The sequence below is a fragment of the Melozone crissalis genome, unplaced genomic scaffold (genome assembly GCF_028551555.1).
Source record: "Melozone crissalis strain CALT ecotype California unplaced genomic scaffold, PUWL_Pcris_2 ptg000019l_1, whole genome shotgun sequence".
NCBI lineage: Eukaryota > Metazoa > Chordata > Aves > Passeriformes > Passerellidae > Melozone > Melozone crissalis.
In genome coordinates this window covers 5,224,685-5,246,106 of record NW_026535797.1, presented here as the reverse complement: position 1 = coordinate 5,246,106, position 21,422 = coordinate 5,224,685, and the positions used below count along the sequence as shown (strand labels likewise).

Here is a 21,422-nt window from a genome sequence, read left to right as displayed (position 1 = left end):
TCTATGTATGACAGTGACAAAATTATGTTGTTTCAGGTGTAAGCAGTTAGCTGAGCTAAGGTTTCCTCTTGATTTCGAGTGTCTTGGGTTTCTGTGGATTTTTATTGCTATTGACAGATGGCCAGGCAGCAGCAGAGAAAAGGACTTGCCCTGTTCAATCTGAGCTGATGAAAGAAGTGTGGAAAATGCTTCAGGTCTTTGCAGGAGAATGGTGAATAACTACCAGCAATAACAATGCATTAGGAGTGGACTTTTTCCAAAGAACATAGCTGAGATAAATGGAAAAGTGTCAGAATTCACATTTCTTCCATTTCAGAAAGCTCCTTGGATTTATGACCCTTTGGAGACTTACAATGTCACCCATTACTGCACTTGCAGATTTCTATTCAATCATGCCTGAAATGTTTCAATTAATAATTGAATACTTCTCATTTTGATTGAAATTAATGGTTGGACTTTCATAGGTCCTGCTGGGAAAAAGACTGAGTCCTAAATTTTTACCTTTTCTTGAGGACTTAGGAATAAAGCTTCCCATGTTTTTAAAGCTTGAACTAAAATAATATAAATATGGCTGTAAATTGTAAGTGCAGAATATTTTGGGAGTGCTTTTTGGTTTCACCCATGTACATTGTATTTAGGAAACTTCTACTTAATGCAGTGTGAGTTGGATTTACTGACAGTAAATCATAAATATTGTTATTTATTTTTCTCATGCTGCACACACATTCTTCCAAAGCAGGCAGCTGATGAACCAGAATACTTGTCCTGGGAACAGTTCTTAAATAATCTGTGTTTGAAGGCTTTGAGGAAACCTTAAATCCTTTTATCTGTGTTAAAATGAAGTTGGGCACATGTGTGTATTAAAGTTCAGTTTTCTTTAGAAGAGCTCCTTGATTTATTTCACAGATAAAGCAATTTTAGCAGGCACCAAGTGTATGTTGGAAAAGGGGCTGGAGAAGGGTCTTATTTAGGGACAGTCCCACCACTGCCACTTTCTGTCCCTTTTGCCTGTGGTGTGTTTCAGGAATTGGCTGAGAGTCCATCTGTGCTGCCAATATGTTCTGTTGAGTTTAAATTTATTTATTTATTATTTTTATTTATTTATTTATTAAATCACTGGAACTTTACATCCTTGCAGCACTGCAATGTGATTTGCTTGGGAGCTGCTTTTGTGTGATCTAAAAGAAAAAAAAAAACCAAAACCAAAGCCAGGTTTTTGGTTTTTTATGAAATCTCTTCAGGGCCTCTCTTTTTATATCATCTTTATTTCTCCTCTCTCTGGACTGAAAGAAATAAGGCAAGCCACACTGCCACCCACATGAATATTGTCCTGTGTGCTGGGAATTTGGAGTTGTTTGATAGTAACTCTTGATTTGATCAGAGCAGGGCCTTTAATCCACTCTAGTGCTGAATATTTGTGAGGGCTTTTTGCAGAAGTTAACAGTGTTTATACCTGAATTTTTTATTTAACCAAGTAGAGTTAATGCAGTCTGAAAAGAAAGCTGCTCTTAAATTTAATTCAGTAACTTATATTCACACCATAGTTGTTAATGTGTAGCTACCTTTTATGCTTAAAAATGATGTTTCCAGAAAATGTATAAAATTACATCTGTGCTGGGTTTTTAAGAATATATGTGAAAAAAAAAATACTTCAGTTCAGGCTTCTAACAATTCAAATATTTTAGTTGATATGCTCCATGTATTTCCTCCTGATCACAGGGGAATTGAGTGGATCAGCCTGACTGGCTTCATTTCCTTTGCCACATCAACACCCAACAATCTGGGACTGGTCAGGAATGAGCTGCAGCTGGTGGACCTTCCAACAGGTTTGTGTTCCCTGGGAAATCTGCTCCAGGAGCTGACAGATTTGCTGGGGAGTGACAAGTTCTGACTACTTTTTTTTTTTTCTATTGTCATGACAAAATAAAGTAGTGGAGGAGCTTTAAAGAAGCTTTAAGAAAAGCATTTTCCTGCTTTTCTTTGTGAAGCCACAAGATGTGTGGTGCTCTGGAGACAGACTTAAACCAGCATCTTTGCAAAAACATCTTGGACTTATTAAAAGGATAATAAGTATCAGCAGGGGGTTTAGGAGCAGCCACATGGGGTATTAGTGGTGAATTTTGTTCACAAACTGCTCAAATTTCCATATTTCCAAATGTGTTTTGTCAAAGTCTGCACCCACTGTTTCATGTGCCCCTGAAATAGTGTCAAACCATTTGTTGTGTTGTGTTGCACATGGTCAGGATTTGAGTGTGAATAAGTGTAAAAGAGATTTAAAACAATAAAAACTGGTACTTTTATGAAGAATTGGAAAGGTTAAAAAGTAAATAACTTAAAATATACTGTTGATAGCAAAATGAACAGGTTACAACTGTTTTGGCCTCATAGTGGCTGATAAATACATTTGTAATGAACTCGGTATTTGCACAAGAGGTATAACTGGGGAGGTTACACAGCCCAGAACAGGAAGCACTTCAATAATTTTCCATTATTTTTGAATGTGAAAACCTGGAGCCACTTCAGTTCTAATTGAAGAGCCTGAATCTTGTAGCACATGGCTAATTCTGAATTGGTTTGTACAAAGTGACTTTTTAATTGGTTTTTTTTTTAAACTTATGGTAAAACCTTGGTTGTTGTATTTCCAGGGTGCGCTGCACAGAGAGGTTATTCTTGTAAAGTTGTAAATATTGTAAAGTCTTTTCATATAATGTCTTTTGTTCACCTGTTTAAAATCAAAGCAGAAAAGATACCTGCATTGGGAAATTAATCTAATTTAAAATGGGAATCTGATTTTTCACTCAGCTTGTAAATCAGTATAGAACATTTATAGGCAGAAGTCCTCAAAGGTTCAGAATTTCTGCAGGCTACCAAGTTTTGAATAAATATTAATACATGAGACCTTAGCATTTGGTCTGCTTAAAAATGGTACATTTCCTCTTTTAAATCTTTCAGGAAAGGCACTGCAATTTAACAGTTTCATTTTTGCTTCTTCCCTCACTTAGGAGCCCAACTTTGTATTTTAGGCCCAGGAAAACTCTGCTGATTCAGATTTACTTTGACACTATTCTCATGTACATTTCTGAACAAAAATATGGAAGAAAATTGCTAAGATGTTGAAAATAGAGAAGAAAGAATTCCAGTAGTCTCTGACAGGAGAACTCTAACTCATGTTCTTATAACTAGATTTATTCATGTAGCTGGCTTAAGTGATTTAGCTGTGAGCTACAAGAGGAGCTAAAGTTTATAGCTTGAATTTTCCTTGAAGCTAAGGAGAATGAAACTTGCATAGAAGATGTTGTTTGTAGATCATTATTTATTTTGATAAATATATCTCTAACACCTATAATTCTGCAACACTTCCTACAAGTGGGTGAAAATTTTCTTGGGGCTGAAATTATAGATTCTTAAGATTTACTATTTTAGCTGGAAAGGAAGAGAGAATGGTTCTGATAAGTGTAGAGTGTAGCTCACCATGAAATTCTCTCACACTTCATGGCACAGTTAATTTCTCTTATCAAATTTGAAATCTATTCATGAATTTCCTCCTTGGGGAATGGAGAGAATCTCTCATTGACTTTGAGTGGAAAATAATAACTCTTGGAACTCTCTGTATTTATGTAATTCTGATGCATCCTTTTGAGTTGCTGTGCTCTGGAAGTGAGTCAGGGTTAGTTAGACTTGACAGCAGAGTTTACAATGTATTTAATGTAAAGATTTGATAGCAGAGTTTACAATATATTTAATGTAAAGATTTGAGAGCAGAGTTTACAATATATTTAATGTAAAGATTTGGGAGCAGAGTTTATTATATATTTAATGTAAATATTTACAGCAGAGTTTACAATATATTTAATGTAAAGATTTGACAGTAGAGTTTGCAATATATTTAATGTAAAGGTTTGGGAGCAGAGTTTACAATATATTTAATGTAGAGATTTGATAGCAGAGTTTACAATATATTTAATGTAAAGATTTGACAGCAGATTTTACAATATATTTAATGTAAAGATTTGGGAGCAGAATTTGCAATATATTTAATGTAGAGATTTGGGAGCAGAGTTTACAATATATTTAATGTAAAGGTTTGGGAGCAGACTTTACAATATATTTAATGTAAAGATTTGGGAGCAGAGGTTACAATATATTTAATGTAAAGATTTGACAGCAGAATTTACAATTTATTTAATGTAAAGATTTGGGAGTAGAGTTTACACTGTATTTAATGGAAAGATTTGGGAGTAGAGTTTACACTGTATTTAATGGAAAGATTTAGGAGCAGCGTTTACAATGTATTTAATGTAGAGATTTGTGAGCAGAGTTTACAATAAATTTAATGTAAAGATTTGATAGCAGAGTTTACAATATATTTAATGTAAACTTGGAGATTTTAATGATGAACTCTGCAGTAAAATGAAACGCAGTAAAACTCTGACAATGACAAGAGTAACTTAGAGATGAAGGTGATTTGGAGATGTTCTGGTTTGGTTAGTAAGCTGGTTCTGTTTACAACCAGAGCAGTTTCTATTGAAATTTCTCAGTTTCTGTTCAGTTTATTGGCTGTTCTTTCTGCCCTGTTCTGTGCTGCAGGCAGGAGCGTTGCGTTCCGTGGGGAGCGAGGCAATGACGAGCCAGCCATTGAAATGATCAAGGTGTCTCATTTGAAGTAAGTGCCCCAGCCTTGGGAGGTTTATAAATTTCACTGTGCTGCATGAAAATCCTCAGAAGATCATAGGCATTCCAAGAAGAAAAGCACTCCAGAGTGTATAGGAAAATATTCAACAGTATCAAGAGGAAAATGCTTCAGAATATTAATTCCAAGTGAAAAAGCTGTGATTGTTTCTGTGGTTGACTTTGTTACTTCAGGATCCAATCACGTTGCAAAATCAGTAATTAATATTTTATTTCTCACAGGTATTGTGTTTACTGAGCAAGCTTTTTGATAATATTAAGGATAATAAGTGTTTCTTCAACTTTGATTCTGTTATGAGTTAATTCTCTTTTCTATAATTTAAGCCTTACTTAAAACTAGGAAGTTTGGCATTAAAAATTATTCATATTTATTTAGCTTTTGTAAATATTTCACACCTTTGCAATAATTGTCTGCTGGAAAACCAGGTGTGAGATATAGTTGTATGATAAGTGACCAAATTGTTTCCTTTCAAGTCTTCATTATTTTGAGCTCAGGCCTGTAACAGGAGGTCCTGATCTTCATTGTATCAAAAATAATAATTATAGTACTCTGGAAAATTACTTCACTTTCTTGTATAAATGAAATTAAAATAGTATTGATTTTAATAGGGCATAGTCTCTAAATCTTAAAAGCTTCTTCTTTACAGTGGAGGAAAAAAAAATAATTTCTCTAGCTTGCACAGGAGTATTTTTGTGTGTAGGAGTTCCAGAGAATCTGGAAGAGTTCAGCCATATAATGTTCTTAATAATGCATTAAAAATTAAGAGCAGCCTTGGGCTTAGCTGAAGAGGCTGGAGAGTGTTGAGTGAGGCAGGAAAGGAGGTTCACTTGCAGGGAGATGAATGCAGGGCCTGAGAGGACAAATTGCTGCATGGCCTCTGTGTTTTCAAGTAAAATGTGAAAAGTGGTGGATTAAAGGTGTTTACACTCACCCAGCTCCACAGGTGAGCAGTCTGAAGACATGGCTGAAAAGTGGTTTAGTGTGGCATGATTTTGTGCTCCTTTATCCTGGGATTGGGAACTGGCGTGCATCTGCAGGAGGGAAAAATCTCTGTCCAGCCTGCAGTTTTGTGTGTTTTTCTGGTATTTTGTGCCATCAACTCAGGCTGAACATGGTGAGATCAGAGGTGCTGCTGCTGTCTCTGAATTATTCCTCTTGTCTCCTCCACAGTAATTGTGCAGAAGCACCTGGCAGAAATTTATAATTCTGTTAGCTTTGAGGAGAACTCTGTTTCAGACATTCTTTTGCTCCTCAGTAACTCAAGGGAATCACAAGCTTCAGAGGGGGATTTGATTTGCTCTGCTAGCTTTTAGTTTTTGAGGGTCTCCAGAGTGCTGCTGTGAACACAAGTGAAGGAAAATAATCAAATGACTCTTGCTGGAGTAAATTCTCATTTGTTTCAGGCAGTACCTAGCTGTGGTATTTAAAGACAAACCACTGGAGATCTGGGATGTCAGAACTTGTACTCTGCTCAGAGAAATGTCTAAAAACTTCCCTTCAGCCACTGCTCTGGTAAGGAATAAATTCTGTTACATTTTAATAAATGTAACACATTGAAATAGTGTAAAATCTTTGAACAATTTTGCAGCAAGTGTTACTGTAGCTGTAGCATATACAGAGAAGTGCTTTAATATTTCATCTTCACCAAATGGAGGCAGGAAAAAGGGAAGTTCTGGTGAAGAAATCTGCTCTGTCCCTTGGGTGATGGAGGGAGGTACTGCAGAGAGCAATCTCCTTGGAAATCATTATAAAACCCCAGTAAATTTAGGGATTAAATCTTTGTCTTTTGCATTTTTCCTGGGCTATTTTCCACAGGAGTGGTCACCTTCCCACAACTTAAAGAGCCTGAGGAAGAAGCAGCTGGCAGCCAGGGAGGCCATGGCCCGACAGACAGTGGCACCAGACACTGAAGTCAGCAGTGTGGAATCCTCTGTGATCAGGTATCCCCTCCTGAGGGAGTCCTGGGCCACAGCAATTGTTGGTTTTCCACCATGTGCCATTCTTCTAATGAAAAGAATATTTTGGAACTGATTGTTGAGTACACAGCAAGCAAAAGAACTTTATGGACCTCCCTTTAGTTTTTCCATGTGGGACTTTGCTGTACCTGTTACTCTCAGGTGTGTCTGTGGCAGTCCATTTGTTACCTGGTTCTTCAAGTAAAACTCTTGTCCTTTCCACAAGAGTGGAAGTAATAAATAGTTAACTGTTATATAAATTCTTTACAAGGATATACACTTTTTTTTTTTGTGTTGTTTCTATGCATTAGGTAGAATTTGTCTTGCAATTCTGATTTCAAGAAAGAAATAATTATGTCTCGTTATGTTCTTTTTAAAGTTTGTTGCAGGAAGCTGAAAGTAAATCAGAGCTGAGCCAGAACATCTCTGCCAGGGAGCACTTTGTGTTTACAGGTGCTGATGGGCAGGTTTATCATCTCACAGTGGAGGGAAACTCAGTAAAAGACAGTGCAAGAATTCCTCCAGATGTGAGTTCTCTATCACTGATGCTTGAATTTTTTGCTTAGTTTTGATTGCTAGAAAAAATCAAGGATAAGCTTTGTAGCAGCAAGTCAGTAATGTAGTACTTTGAAATCTGAAATGAATTCCAACATAAAAACTGACTGCAGTTCTGTTTTCACAGTCTTATAAACAATTTTCCCTGTTTTAACTGAGTACAGTTTGGTCTATCATGTTGCATAATTTTTCTAAAATGAATACCAATGCTGAAATATTTATTCATATGCTTGACTCTATTAATCACAAGATATTTTTCTGCTTCTTAAATATTTTCAGGGAAGTATGGGTAGCATTACTTGTATTGCCTGGAAAGGAGATATCCTGGTTCTTGGAGATGTTGATGGAAACCTAAACTTCTGGGATTTGAAAGCTAGAGTATCCAGGTATGAATGCAAATTAAGTCTGTCAAACATGAGATGATGAGTATTAGAATGTGGAATGTTTTCATCCTTCCTCATTTTTGTTCTTTACTGTAGGGAAAAATGAAAATATTTTGAAATAAAAATTCAGAAAATGTCTACTGCATCACAGTTCCCTACATTTAATCTCTTGAGTTTTCAGAAGAATTAAGATTTAATCAAGGTTTTAAAACCAGCTAGATATCTTTTTTTAACATTAAATCTGCAATGGCTTCTGGTAAAATATTAAGTATTGTAGTGTTTATTCCAAGCATTTCATCATTTTAGTTTAATAAATTCATAATCTGGACATCCATTTGTGTGTGCATCTATAGAGGGATTGTTCTCCTCAGTCTGTGCAATGGCAGGATCTGCAAAGTTCCTGGAAAGGATTTCATTTCCTGCAATATTGGGTGTACAATGATGGATCCTAATCTTGTCTTTGCTTAGGGGGATTCCTACTCACCGGAGCTGGGTGAAAAAAATTCGGTTTGCCCCAGGGAAAGGAAACCAAAAACTCCTTGCAATGTACAATGATGGGGTAGAAATTTGGGATTCAAAAGAGGTAAGTGGCTGTGGGTTTGATGGACACTTCTCTTCATAGCCCAACTCACCTCTGAAAATCAGGATGAGTGAGGGATTAAATTTTACTGAGTCAGGATTTCTACTGGCAGTTGCATGATAAAGTCATATGGCTTTTTCAGACACTTTTACTCCCTATAAATTATCTTTGAGCTGCCATCAATGAGAAGTGTCTTCCACTCTTACAGCTGACAATATCTGAGATCCTCTTTGTCATCCTCTTGTGATGGTTTTGAGGCAGACCTTGAAAGTTTAAGGAGGAGTCCCCTTAAAGTCTGAGACTTCAATCTGTGGACAGGAGATTGTTTTCACTGCAGGTTTCTGTGTATGGTCAATAGATTTAATTTGTTAGGGAATACCAGAAAGCCAGACACCTGTTCATTAACGCTCTTTAGTTTCTCTTCTTACTCACAAACTCTCTAGTTATGTTCACAAACCTTCTGAGGTTTGCTTTTAGGTCTCTCAAGGGATTATAGTACCATGGGGAAGGAAATATAACTGAACTGTTTTAACTTAGCCCCTGGATAAGTTCGGGTATCAGGGTATAAAGGAGGAATTTTAGTTTTTTTCCTGTTTCCTTTGTAATGAGGACCAGCTCCAAACTCAGACCCTTAGTTAGTGCAATATGAAACTCCACTGATGATAAGAATGGACAGCAGATTTCAACAACTACTGTGAATTACATAAGTTGAGTAGGATATTACCCAATGAGTCTCACCTTGAAGCACATTTGAATAGTTTTGATGCCACAAGATACTGTAACTGTTCCCTCTTTTTTTTCTAGGATAAAGGAGTTTCCTACATGAAAGCATGTAAAATTCAATTCACATTTTCAGTCAAAAGTCTTTCAGAATATCTGTAGTAATATTTTATAGTTTCAGTTCTATCATACATCTAATCCTCTCCTGTTAGAAAAGATAACAAAAAGGTGTCTGTACACTTGTGGTGGTGTTCACAGGGGTCCCAGGACCAGGGAAGAGATGAGAATCTTGACTCCAGAAGGCTGATTTATTATTTTATGGTATATATTATATTAAAAGAAGATGATATATTAAAACTATACTAAAAGAATAGAAGAAAAGATTTCATCAGAAGGCTTGAAAGGAATAGAAAAAAATGGAATGAGAATAAAATCTTGTGACTGACCAGAGAGTCCGAGCCAGCTGACTGTGATTGGCCATTAATTAGAAACAACCACATGAGACCAATCCCAGATGCACCTGTTGCATTCCACAGCAGCAGATAACCATTGTTTACATTTTGTTCCTGAGGCCTCTCAGCTTCTCAGGAGGAAAAATCCTATCAAAAGGATTTTTCATAAAATGTGTCTGTGACATACACCATGCTCAAAAGGATTTTTTCTCAGCCCTAAATTAGGAAATAGTATTGTTCCAGGGCAACCATGTGACCTACTCCAAGGTTTCTAAATTCCCTGCTCTCCAGAAAAGACCATTATTGAAATGATTTATGGCTAACTTCACTTTTGATGGTGAATTTTATGCTGTGCCTCCTGGGAGTGTGACACAGCCTCACAATGAGCGATGGAGAGGCTGCTAAAAATAAAAAACACCTGAACTTTTGCAGGTACAAATGGTGAGCAGTTTAAGGAGCGGCAGAAACGTGAATTTCCGGATCCTGGACGTGGACTGGTGCACGTCAGACAAAGTGGTGCTGGCATCTGATGATGGATGCATCCGAGTGCTGGACTTGTCCATGAAGCCCTCGTGTTTCAGGATGGATGAGCAGGATTTAATAGGTAGGTCTTGTCTTCCTTGCTGTCCACTTTTGTTTCTTTGTTCAACAGGGGCTTGTCACATGTGGAGGTGTTGGTGCCTTTCTACTGCTTTTCATGGCTACAGGTCATTTTTTAATGCTTAGGTTATATGTGTGGAAATATTCAGGGCACCAGGAATATTTCTCTGTCTGCTCTGGGGTGCCCTGACCCCCAGGGCAGCACTGACTTTGACCCTCATTCATGGAGAAAGTTTTCCAGACTTCAAGACTTTCCCAGACTTCTAGGATTCAATTCCTTCAATCCACAAAAGTGTGCAATAAATTATAGAGAGCAGTGTAGGTGTATCACTTGGTGAGGAATTTAGGTTTTGAGATTTTTAATATGTTGTGGATGGAAGCAAGATGGAAGGCACAGGATGTTGTCCTGAGTTTCTTCTTCATGCTTCTTCTTCCTTCTTCTTCTTGGTTTTGTAATTGGGCAGAAAAGTCCTCATTCTGGGCTCTGTGGGATCAGTTATTGAGTTAAAAAGGGAAAATAATCCAGGTGTCAGTCCTTAACTGGATAGTTTAGTCTTTAAAGATATTGGAACAAGAGATTGTTGGCCATTTTGTGCCTTCTAATGAAAAGCTGCTGAACTCACAGTAGTGAGACTATTTTAGTAATAAGAAATAATAAACACTTGAGCCCCAACATGAACTATTGTCTCAAGTGCCTTCAATACAAACCCAGAAAAATCCAATAATATGCATGGGTTTTTGAATACAAGTTTAATATCCCAAATATCACATACTTTTTAATATCTTAATTTAAATATAAATGAAGAAAATAAGAGCTTTTTGTACAGATATCTAGCAAATTGACTTAAAAAGCATTGACACATCAATTAGGTATCAGTACCTGCATCACTGATACTCATTACACAGTTTAGAAACATTTGTTGATGGGTAAAATGTATTTTCTGATTTTTGTTTCAGGTGTCTATAAACTGATTCATTGCCCTTCAAACTGACATTTAACATAGCAATATTAGTGCCCTTTGCCTTTTTAGCCTTATGTCTAAGAAGGGAATTGAAATACTGAACTAGTTAACTAAACTACATTTTTTTGTATTTATTATTACTGGTGTTCCAAATAACTCTTCTTGTTGTTGCCTTTTGAGTCAATCCTACCTTTACTCTTAAAATTTCCTTAAGTTGTTTCCTTAAAACCAGTAGATTCTAAGACATATACAATAAACTGTGATGTGGGGAGCTGTGGTGTGGGTTTGTTTGATGAAACATGTAATTTATCACAGCCATTTTTGCTACCAAAGGAGTTTTCTGCAATATTAAGTTCTCAAGATGAATGTAAAGGCAAGCACACAGAAATGAGGCTGTGCCAGCTGTAAGGCTGCTGTGATTGAGCTGTCCTTCTGTGCTAATGTTTTAATTACCAAATCACATTTACAAGAGTCCTGCATCACTCAGTGCACACGAAGCACAGGGAGCTGTGAATGTTTAATGATGGAGCTGCTTTTGGTGCTTGTTTTACTGCTCAGTCACTGGGTAGCATTTGCTGCCTGTCATCACACCTTGTACTGGATACACTTCCTGACTTCTACACTCGTGTGACAGCACTGATGGATCATTTTTATCTTATTAAATTTTTCACCATCCTTTCCAGATGATGGGGTTTAATCCTTGTATTATATATACTGTATATTGCACTGCTGTATCATTTGTATCTTATTAAACTTCCCACCATCCTTTCCAGATGATGGGTTTTAATCCTTGTATTGTGCTGAAGGAATTAGGGGGACAAAGCAAAACTAAATATGCTTTAGGATATATTTGGTATAGCTTTACTGACTTTGTAACATGTAGCAGTAATCATTGTGTACAGCTCTGCCAAAGCCAGTGAAATGCATTCCAGGAGTCTATGGCTAAACTCACTATGGAATATTCTGAAATTCTCATTTGACCATGGTTGATAACCCTGTATCCTCTATGAAATGTTTTTGTTGAGTGTAGTGATAAGCTTTTATGTCTAGCAGTCTGTGCTGGGTGTGTGAAAAGACTTTTATTTGTGATTTTCCTGGTGCTTGCAAACAAGCTGGGACATTTTCTGTGATACATTTTCTGGAAGTATATTTTTGGATGTGTACATTTTCTGTGGTACATTTTCTGTGATACATTTTCTGGTGCCCATTTTCTGTGATACATTTTCTGGAAGTATATTTTTGGATGTATACATTTTCTGGTGCCCATTTTCTGTGGTGCATTTTCTGTGGTACATTTTCTGGAAGTACATTTTTGGATGTATACATTCTGTGGTGCATTTTTTGGTGCCCATTTTCATGGTACATTTTCTGTGATACACTTTCTGGTACCCATTTTCTGGTGGGATATTTTGTGTGATACATTTTCTGTGATACATTTTCTGTGATACATTTTCTTGTGCCCATTTTCTGGTGGGATATTTTCTGTGGTGCATTTTCTGTGATACATTTTCTGTGCTATATTTTCTGAAGGTACATTTTCTGATCAATGAACACAGCATTATTTCACATGACTCCCTGGACAATGAATTTTTCCTTTTGTTTCAGAACCTGTCTGGTGTCCCTACCTGCTTGTTCCAAGGGCTTCATTAGCTTTAAAAACATTCCTGCTGCATCAACCCTGGGATGAGAAATATTCTCTAGATATCATGGACATGTAAGAAGAAATATAGATCTATATATAACATATTATTATTTTTAAAGCCTATATCTTTTATTAGTCTTTCTGTGCAAATAACTGTTGGATGTATAAGTTTCCTCACTCTTGGGGACAGTCAAAATTATAATTAGTTCAGTATTTATTACTGAAAGTAATATAGGTAAGGCTCTAAGGTATTTATTCTGGCTTTCAGTAGCACTTGGCTGTTAAAAACTGCAGTGTGCTTTCAGTCCTGGCAATATTTTTATGGTATTGTATTACTTCTGAGAAAAACTGTGTTCTCTTTGTTCTAGAAGTTAATGCAGCCATCAGAGTTGCTCCTAAAGTGTAAATGAAAGTGATATTCTGATATCCTGACAGACCTGTCTGTACTCTTGGAGAGCCACCTCCACATCACACATATCTGTGTCCTGGACTGTGCTCATGGTCATTGCCATTTTTATTCATTTTATGGTTAATGTAAGAAAGAAAAGTGGGAAAAGAAAGATTGGCATTTATTCTGAGACTCAATGGAAGCAAACCAAATCTTTCACTGCTATTTTGGAACTCATAACTGGATAAAGAATCCTGCATGAATGGCTTACCCAAAGAATGTGAAAAATTGTTAACATGTAACAATTGTTAACCTGTATTTTTCTCCTACAAGTAGTGCTCTTCCATTTCAGATAACTGTCCTTTTTGTAACACAGAAAACCTCTGGTTTTTTTTATTCCAGTGATTATCCAGAGAATGAAAATATTAAAAGCCTTCTTCAAGAGCAGTTGAATTCATTGTCCAAGTAAGATTTTTTCTGTTATTACTCATGTAAGCTATGGAATTCTGAGAAGGCAAAATATCTGAAGTTTGTGGCAATTCACAGTTAATGAAGAAAGAATTCTCTTCTCTAAATATGTGCATGAGTAATGACAGTTTTTATTAAAAAAATAAAAGACTTTTAATGTAGATTTTATTTAATTTTTAACTTGGTGCTTTAAAGGTACTGATAGGGTCAGTACATGATTTGCAAGTGACCTGTAAGCATTTGGAATATTTTAAGCAGTACTTCTCAGGGATTTAGGGGTTCTTTATGCTGATCCAGACTGCATTGGACACTGCTACTTAAATACTCCAAGGTTTGTTTGTGAGGAAAAAAAGATGATTCCAAAAATCCTTTGCTGAAGATATAATTCCAGTGTTATGTTGATTCACATTGCTCTATTTCCACAGAAAACAGATTTTGACATTCCACTTAAACCTTGAAAATTCTAGTTAAATCTAGTAAATAGACAACTTGGTCCATTTTCCTTTTGTCCTTTCATTTAGTAGGATGGCAAAGGTAACAGCCTATTTTTATCCAGTCTGAAATACCTGTGGAAAGCCTAAATTCATGCATGTGCATCCCTTCTGCTGTGACACTACTTGCTGCAAGATAATTTGTAGCTGAATTGATATTGCAATTAGTAGAATTACTGCAGACTAATTGGCAGCTTTGCATACACCCTGGTGGTGATTCCCTATATTGCAAGGATAAGGAGTTCCTGATGGACTCCCTGCATTTGCCCCTGGAGATCAGTTATATTTCAAATTATATATAATTCCTGTTGCAGTTGTTTTAACAGATGCATTTTTTTCATTTCAGAAAAGAAATTCTGTATTTTTGGGGTTGATCTTTTCAGTTTGTATGTGATGGATCCAACAAAACAAAAAGTCCTGCCCAGAATTTTACAGTTTAACTCTTTCTCTTTTGCAGTGACATAAAGAAACTTCTGCTTGATCCAGATTTTACTCTCTTGCAGAGATGTCTCCTGGTTGCCAGGTAGAAGAGATTCTGATAAATATAGGGAATGTTTCTTAGGAAAATCTTGATGCTATTAATGCACAGGAATGACCTGAGGTTTAGGAACTCTCCCAGTTGTCCTTAGCACAGCCCCTAAACTACTTTGTTACTCATTGAGTAGAGTGGGTTTAGGACCAAAATGGAAATTTTACCTCACTGAAACAGTTTTATTTGCTTGCTGGATAAAAGGAACTTCCCTCAGTCTTGGTGGCACTTTTATAACTGCAGCTCTGGCAGCCACTCACATTAAGTTGATTTTGCCCCAAAATGTCATTTAGAACTTCACAATAGCTCTGTACAAACAGGGCAGGGCCTGGGGTTTATTTCAAGTGTATTTGTTCTGTGTGGTTCCTCTGCCTAAACTGAGCTAATTTTAGTCTGTCTGTGTTCAGAGATGGTTTTCAAACTTAGTAACTTGTGGTTGAAAGAGGATATCAGTGACTTAAGTGCAAAATCATAATAAATATCAATTTCCACATATTTCTGTGCTGAACATTCCTGGGGTTTAATTGCTGTTGTAATGAATGTCATTCCATAATCTTCTCTGAGTTTGTCCCACTGATAATGCAAAGTACTTGTGTTGTCCACAGAAATGCACAGTCCTTGAGAAAATGAAATATATCATATTTTTATGGGGTGTGTGACATCCTGCTTTGTATCTTCTCAGACTGTATGGGGATGAATCTGAGCTGCACTTCTGGACTATTGCTGCCCACTATTTGCACAGCTTATGCCAGGAAAAGCCTGCAAAACCAGACACAACTGTCCTTCAGGAGCAGCTGGGTAATCCTCTGGATATATGCTATGATGTGCTCTGTGAAAATTCTTACTTCCAGGTATGTCAAAGAGTTCAGAACCAAATTTAAAGGAATGTCGGAATGTCATCAGCACAATAAACACTCAGTTCCCTGTACATATTTCACTTTTATTAGTAACATACCAGTCTGGGTTAAAACATTTCTTGTACTTAAAAATAGAGGCTGGTCCAAAAACTGGCAAGATATGTAAATATCTTTTAAAAGCCTGGTTTTATTTCTTAAGATAGGCTTACATTTAAAATATTTTTCCTTCTTTGTCCAGAAATTCCAGCTGGAAAGGGTAAATCTCCAGGAAGTGAAGAGATCAACATATGATCATACCAGGAAATGTGCTGATCAACTTCTTCTCTTGGGCCAGGTTTGTGGGTAATATTTGAATTTTTTATTCTTCTTCCCTGTCTGTTTTGTGTACTTCGCCTATTCAAGGAAAGCTTTTTCTAACTTTATTTGTTATTTTCTATTTGTGTGAACCCAGTGCAGAGTTTTTGCATTGTTATGTTAAATTCATGATGAATTTTCAATGCTGTCCTTATTGCAGGTGACCTATTAAAGTAGAATCTTAGTCATTACTAGTCAGGGAGATATTTTTGTAGCCTGTTTTAGAGCAACTTCCATTGTTATTTGTTCCATGTCTTAAAAAGGGTAAAAATAGAAAGGCTTTTAAACAAAATTAATATGTTGTGGTCAAAGTTGTATTTTTTTCTCTTGCCAGACTGACAGAGCAGTGCAACTGCTGCTGGAAACCAGTTCAGAGAATGCACATTATTACTGTGATTCACTCAAAGCTTGCCTGGTCACAACTGTCACCTCATCAGGGCCATCTCAAAGCACCATTAAACTGGTAGCAACCAACATGATAGCTAATGGAAAGCTTGCAGGTAAAATATCTCTTTCTCTTTGCTTGTAAACTGATAATTCTCATTATTTTTAAGGATGCCAGTGAAATAGGAGTGAATCCTGCTGTGATGGATGTGCTGTAGTAGACACCACACAAAGTAGTTAACACAAAAATGATCAGTAACTGAGTTATAAAATCCAGCTTGTCTTGATTTATTTTCACTGGAAAAGTCACTTCAGGAGTAAATCTTTTAGCAGTTGTTTGCACGAAAAGAAGCTGAGCACATAATATGTATTTTCCACTTTTCTAATTAAAGGATTAACTAAAATTGGGTGTCCCTGTTACAAAACGTGAAATATGGATTTAGTCTCCTTTTCAGTTCAGAACTTTTTTCATAATATGTGTTTTCTTACAAGTACAGGTTAATTTTGCTTAATGCAAGAGCTGAAACATAACTATTTCAGTTATAACCATACAGCTGAAATACTCAGACATGCTGAGAGAGTTAAAAATCTGTTCTTGCCTGGAAAAAACTACTTTCCACTCTGTAGACTGTTAATAATTGCACCGTGGACAACATTAAATTAAAATAAAGAACTACCCATGAAATCTATTTATTTAATTTACAAAGATCATTATGTCTTCATGATAAGAAATCCTGTGAACCCCTAAATTTGTGTTCAGAACAAAGATCAATGAGAGCTTTGTGTGGCCTCTGTAGCCCAGTATTACAGCGACTTGAGGAGGTCGCTGGGGTGAGAGAGAAGGATGAGAATCTTGTTTCTTGATCAGAAGGCTGGATTTATTGATATATGATATATAATACATTATAACTATACTAAAAAGAATAAAGAGAGAAGTTGCAGAGGCTTGCTAAGCTAAGCTAAGAATAGAAAAGAATCTAAAAACAAGAGAATTCTCTATCCCTGTGTTCTAGAGAGCTTGCCCTGTGATTGGCTCTTAATGGTACACATGGAACACGAACCAATCACAAGTGCATCTTATTGCATTCTACAGCAGCTGACAACAATTGTTTACATTCTCTTCTGGGGCTTCTGCTTCTCAGAAGATGCAGAAATCTGAAAGAAAAGATTTCTGTGAAAAATGTCTGCGACAGCCCAGAGCGAAGATGCAATAACTGGCGCCCAGGTTATATGGAGAGCAGTCTCAACATCTTCATGTGCTGAGGATGTGGGGATCCTTTTCCACACCCAGCAGCCCTTTTTCCCTGGATGATTTCCTGAGAGGAGTGCCTGTTTCTTTGCAGAGGGGGTGCAGCTGCTGTGTCTCATTGACAAGGCTGCCGACGCCTGTCGCTACCTGCAGACCTACGGCGAGTGGAACCGAGCAGCCTGGCTGGCCAAGGTGAGCATTCCTCACTCCCCAGGCTGACAGCACCAACCACCTGCTCAGCATCTGTGCTTAGGAAGGCTGAGCAGGGTGCTGGAGCTCCCTAAATCACTGAAACATCAATTAGAAATACCATACAGCTACAAGAAGCCAGGCCATTCAGTCAGCACTGGCAGATTCTTCAGCCTTCTGACCACACAGGTTTGCTCTCCTTACAGGAGAGTCCACATTACAGGACTGGGGCCTAAAAAAGGCTTGGAATATTCAATTCCCTAATTTTTCAGCTGTTTGGGAAGGTCCACATAGGTGCAGCAGTATAAAGCTAATAATAAACTACAAAACCCCACTCCTGGATGTGGATAATTAACTGAGCAGTGGCTTTGTGCTGAGCTCTGTGTAGTGTGTGAGCTGATTTCACAGTTACCACCACCCACATAAATTGGCATCACCTTCTGTTACAGCAAATTACAGCAAAACTACCCAGACACAGCATTAATTCTCCACATTATAAATGGACAGGAATTAGAAAGTATTTTTCAGCATCTCTTAAGTAAAGTTTCTGTTGTTTCCTGAAGAAAGAATGGAAAAGTTAGTACTTAGATTTTCTAAGTGAAATTCTGCTTTTCAGAAAAATTAAGATTTTTTTTAAGTCTTCAGTAAAGTAACTTCTTGATTTAGAAAAATTTTAGAACATCTTGGGGTAAAAATGATGCAAATCACGGGTAAAAATGGAGCGACCCAAGTGAAGTATTTTATACCGAGATGTCTCTGATTTTCCTTAATGCCCTGTTAACTCAAGCAACATGCTTTTTATGAAAAACTGATGGTTTCAGATGCTTTTGCTTCTGCCCAGGGTGCTGCCTGAGGGGAATGCAGCAGCATAGGGTGCAGGGTGTGTGTGGCAGCTGACTGAGGCTCTGCTGTGTCCCCAGGTGCGCCTGAGCTCGGAGGAGTGCGCGGACGTGCTGCGCCGCTGGGTCGATCACCTCTGCTCCCCGCAGGTCAACCAGAAATCCAAGGCCATTCTGGTCCTCTTGTCTCTTGGCTGCTTCACAAAAGTTGCAGAGATGTTACACAGGTAAAGGTGGAGCAGCACAACCTGTGCTTTCTCTTGTGCACACCTATTTCTGATATCTGTTTCTGTTTTCACATGTGTTGGACTAAGCCCTTTTCTGACCCAGAGATGGGGCAACTGAGAGCCATTTTACAAACTTTTATTCCATTTTCGGTCTCGTGTGAAGTGTGAGACAATCCAGATAATAGTTATAATTCACACCATCACAATCAGAAGCCAACTATTTCCTAATTACAATACATTAAAAGCATTTCTTATATTTCTCTAAAGTATATCATCTTATTTACAAAACCATCCTTTAAAACTTGTTTCTAGTTCCATTTCTCTCTCAACAATGTCTATCCTATTCCATAGCATTTCTAAGTCAGTATTTCTTATCTCAAAGTTTACATACAAATACATACTGTGTGAACTTTCTGTCAAACTTTGAGAATTCTCTACAAATCCATTTCCCACAAGCATGTTTTTCTTTAATTAGTTTTAACCTGTGGGCTCTGACTGGCATTTCATTTTACTGCAGGCTTTCAGATTGTCAGCTCCCATGGACCCAGCAGCAATGATTTATAGTCTCTATGATTTTTTCTGAGTAACTTCAGCCCTGATCTTTCAGGAAAATTTATAGCAAGTGTCAGTTCATGAGTGCAAGGAGGAAGGGGAGATGTAAAAGAGTTTTAGAAAGCCTCTCTGCAAATGTTTTGGTGTGATATCTTGGAATACTTTTTTGGTTTGTATCCTAACAAATTATTCTCTTTTTTTTTTCCATTTTACAGTATGAGGTACTTTGACAGAGCAGCTTTATTTGTAGAAGCTTGTCTGAAGTATGGGGCATTTGAAGTTAATGATGATACAAATATCCTTTTTCTGAAATCCTGTCTGTGCTCACTGAATCTTCACATCTGACCTGGTGTTCTGGGAAGCTGAGCAGTTGCACAAACTTTTGTGTTATATACTATAAATAATAATGCATATGTAAATAATACCTATGGAGTCATTAGCCTGTAAATAAAAAATGCCACTAATAAGTCATGTAGATATGCTCAGGTCTGATTAATGAAAAAATCTTTGTGATATTAAGATTTCTGTTGCAATTTATGCCATTGTATCATGGTAGGTACGTAAGCATATCTGAAATCTGTCTGGTTTAGTTTACAGCATTCTGCCTGTTGCTTTTTAAATACTAATATGAGTTCAAAAGAAGGAATTAAACCAATTTTTGTTTCTTACTTGTGCTGAAAAATAATAGATTAGCACAATAGGTAGCAATGTTCAGCATTTTCACCTTGTGAGAGGTAAGGAGTAAGAAGGGGGGGGGAAAAAGGATTCTGATTTTTTTTTTTGTTTTGCCATTAATTTGTATTTTCCTTAATGCTTCATTTACATAAATTGATCCATGCTGTGTATGCAGATTATGCCAGAAGCTTGAAGCTCCTGGGCTTTAAGGAGGGAGCTGCTCTCTTTGCCTCAAAAGCAGGAGAAAGTGGGAAGGAGCTTCTGAATGAACTCAAGCAGCCAAAGGAGGAGGTGACACAGGAGTGAGAATTCTGTGGTTGAGGGGTTGTCTGGCAGACTGGGATTCCACTGGGTGAAAATTCACTTTTCTCTTGAATCACTGTCATAGCTGATCTGTGGGATTTGGGCAAATACTGTTAAATGTGTTGGAAGTCAGGATTAAGAACTGTGGTGTTGCTTTTTGTTAAATTTGTCTGCGCTTTCACAAGAGGAAAGAAGCTTATGATAAAGTTATACAATAATATTTCCACTTTTTCAGTTGTAGCAGGAAGTAAATTTGAAGATGTGCTGAAAGGCTTCCATACCTGTGTCAAAGTCTGGTCCATTTGCTTCTAAAAATCAAATCTTAATAAAACTTCAATACTGTTGTATTTATATGTAAAAATGATTTAGTCTGTACTGTAAAAATATAAATATATTTAAAAATAAATAGAGATCACAAAGCACACAGTTCTTTCCTGGAACATCATGGCTTTTTCACTCCAATTTCTTGTTTAAAATTACTGTCATTTTAAATCAATTGACTGTATTGTCATTTCCATAACTGCCTGGCATGGGATCTTTAACAGGTTCACTTACAAATGTTGCTCTCCTGACATTCCAGAAATGCATAAAGCATCACTTTTTCCAGTTAAGGGAGTGTTATATTCCATTTTATTTTCAAGTGTGCACTCCCTGCACACCCTGGGCACTGAATTCTGCCTGTCCAAGGGTGGGAGGAGGTTTTACCTCCAGAGCAGCAGGGTCAGGGCACTGCTGGGTGCTGTCCCCAGTCTCTGTTGAGTTATTGAATGTCTGATTAACAAGAGGTGAAAAAAACATCGTGCAAAGCCCAAACAATGGCTTTTTCATGAGCTACTGCTCCTGCTAACGTACCTGATGGTCCACATACACAAGGAGGCCACCAGAAACCTCTTTTCTGATTTTTTGCCAGTATTTCAGTACTTGTTTGTGTTACTGTTTCTAATGTCAGATGTCTCTTTTCTGTGTATTACTGATGAGGAATTTCACAGCTGAGGAGTGGCTGCTGATGGTACACTGCCCTTGCAAACTGAAGACTGTGGCACTTAGGCTAAAAGCTTAAATTCTTCTTGTTCCCAGCTTATTGGAGCTACTGAAGTTGAGTTTGTTGTCATGAAAAGAATCCTATAAAATGTCTGTCATTTGAATGTAATTTGTGTGTTGTCTCCTTGCAGTAACAGTGCATTGGATTCTCCTTTTGTTCAAGGATTTGTGGATATGTGTTCAGAACTCCCATCAGCCCTGGGACATCTCCAGCTCCAGAAAACTTTTGGTTCAAGTCTTAAATAACATTTCTGATAAAATTGGAAAGGGTAGATTGTTCAAGTCTTTTTGAATACAAACTGAAAAAGGGAGTTTCATCATTCTGAGCAGAAATGTA

General features: G+C 37.2%; 1 protein-coding gene across 1 annotated transcript in view; it reads left to right on the top strand.

Moving 5' to 3' along the window:
• The window catches only part of WDR11 (WD repeat domain 11), a 37,219-nt gene extending 16,038 nt beyond the window's left edge, over window positions 1–21,181 (top strand). The window contains exons 12-29 of the mRNA XM_054277205.1: window positions 1,720–1,826; window positions 4,588–4,663; window positions 6,094–6,202; window positions 6,506–6,630; window positions 7,025–7,172; window positions 7,480–7,586; window positions 8,052–8,166; window positions 9,768–9,939; window positions 12,503–12,611; window positions 13,330–13,392; window positions 14,344–14,409; window positions 15,098–15,266; window positions 15,511–15,606; window positions 15,961–16,126; window positions 17,354–17,451; window positions 18,369–18,514; window positions 19,282–19,364; window positions 19,893–21,181. Of these exons, the coding sequence (XP_054133180.1) occupies window positions 1,720–1,826; window positions 4,588–4,663; window positions 6,094–6,202; window positions 6,506–6,630; window positions 7,025–7,172; window positions 7,480–7,586; window positions 8,052–8,166; window positions 9,768–9,939; window positions 12,503–12,611; window positions 13,330–13,392; window positions 14,344–14,409; window positions 15,098–15,266; window positions 15,511–15,606; window positions 15,961–16,126; window positions 17,354–17,451; window positions 18,369–18,514; window positions 19,282–19,364; window positions 19,893–20,047 (2,110 nt within the window). The 3' untranslated portion in view covers window positions 20,048–21,181. The remainder of the gene's footprint in view (window positions 1–1,719; window positions 1,827–4,587; window positions 4,664–6,093; window positions 6,203–6,505; window positions 6,631–7,024; window positions 7,173–7,479; window positions 7,587–8,051; window positions 8,167–9,767; window positions 9,940–12,502; window positions 12,612–13,329; window positions 13,393–14,343; window positions 14,410–15,097; window positions 15,267–15,510; window positions 15,607–15,960; window positions 16,127–17,353; window positions 17,452–18,368; window positions 18,515–19,281; window positions 19,365–19,892) is intronic.
• The last annotated feature ends 241 nt before the right edge of the window (window positions 21,182–21,422 follow it).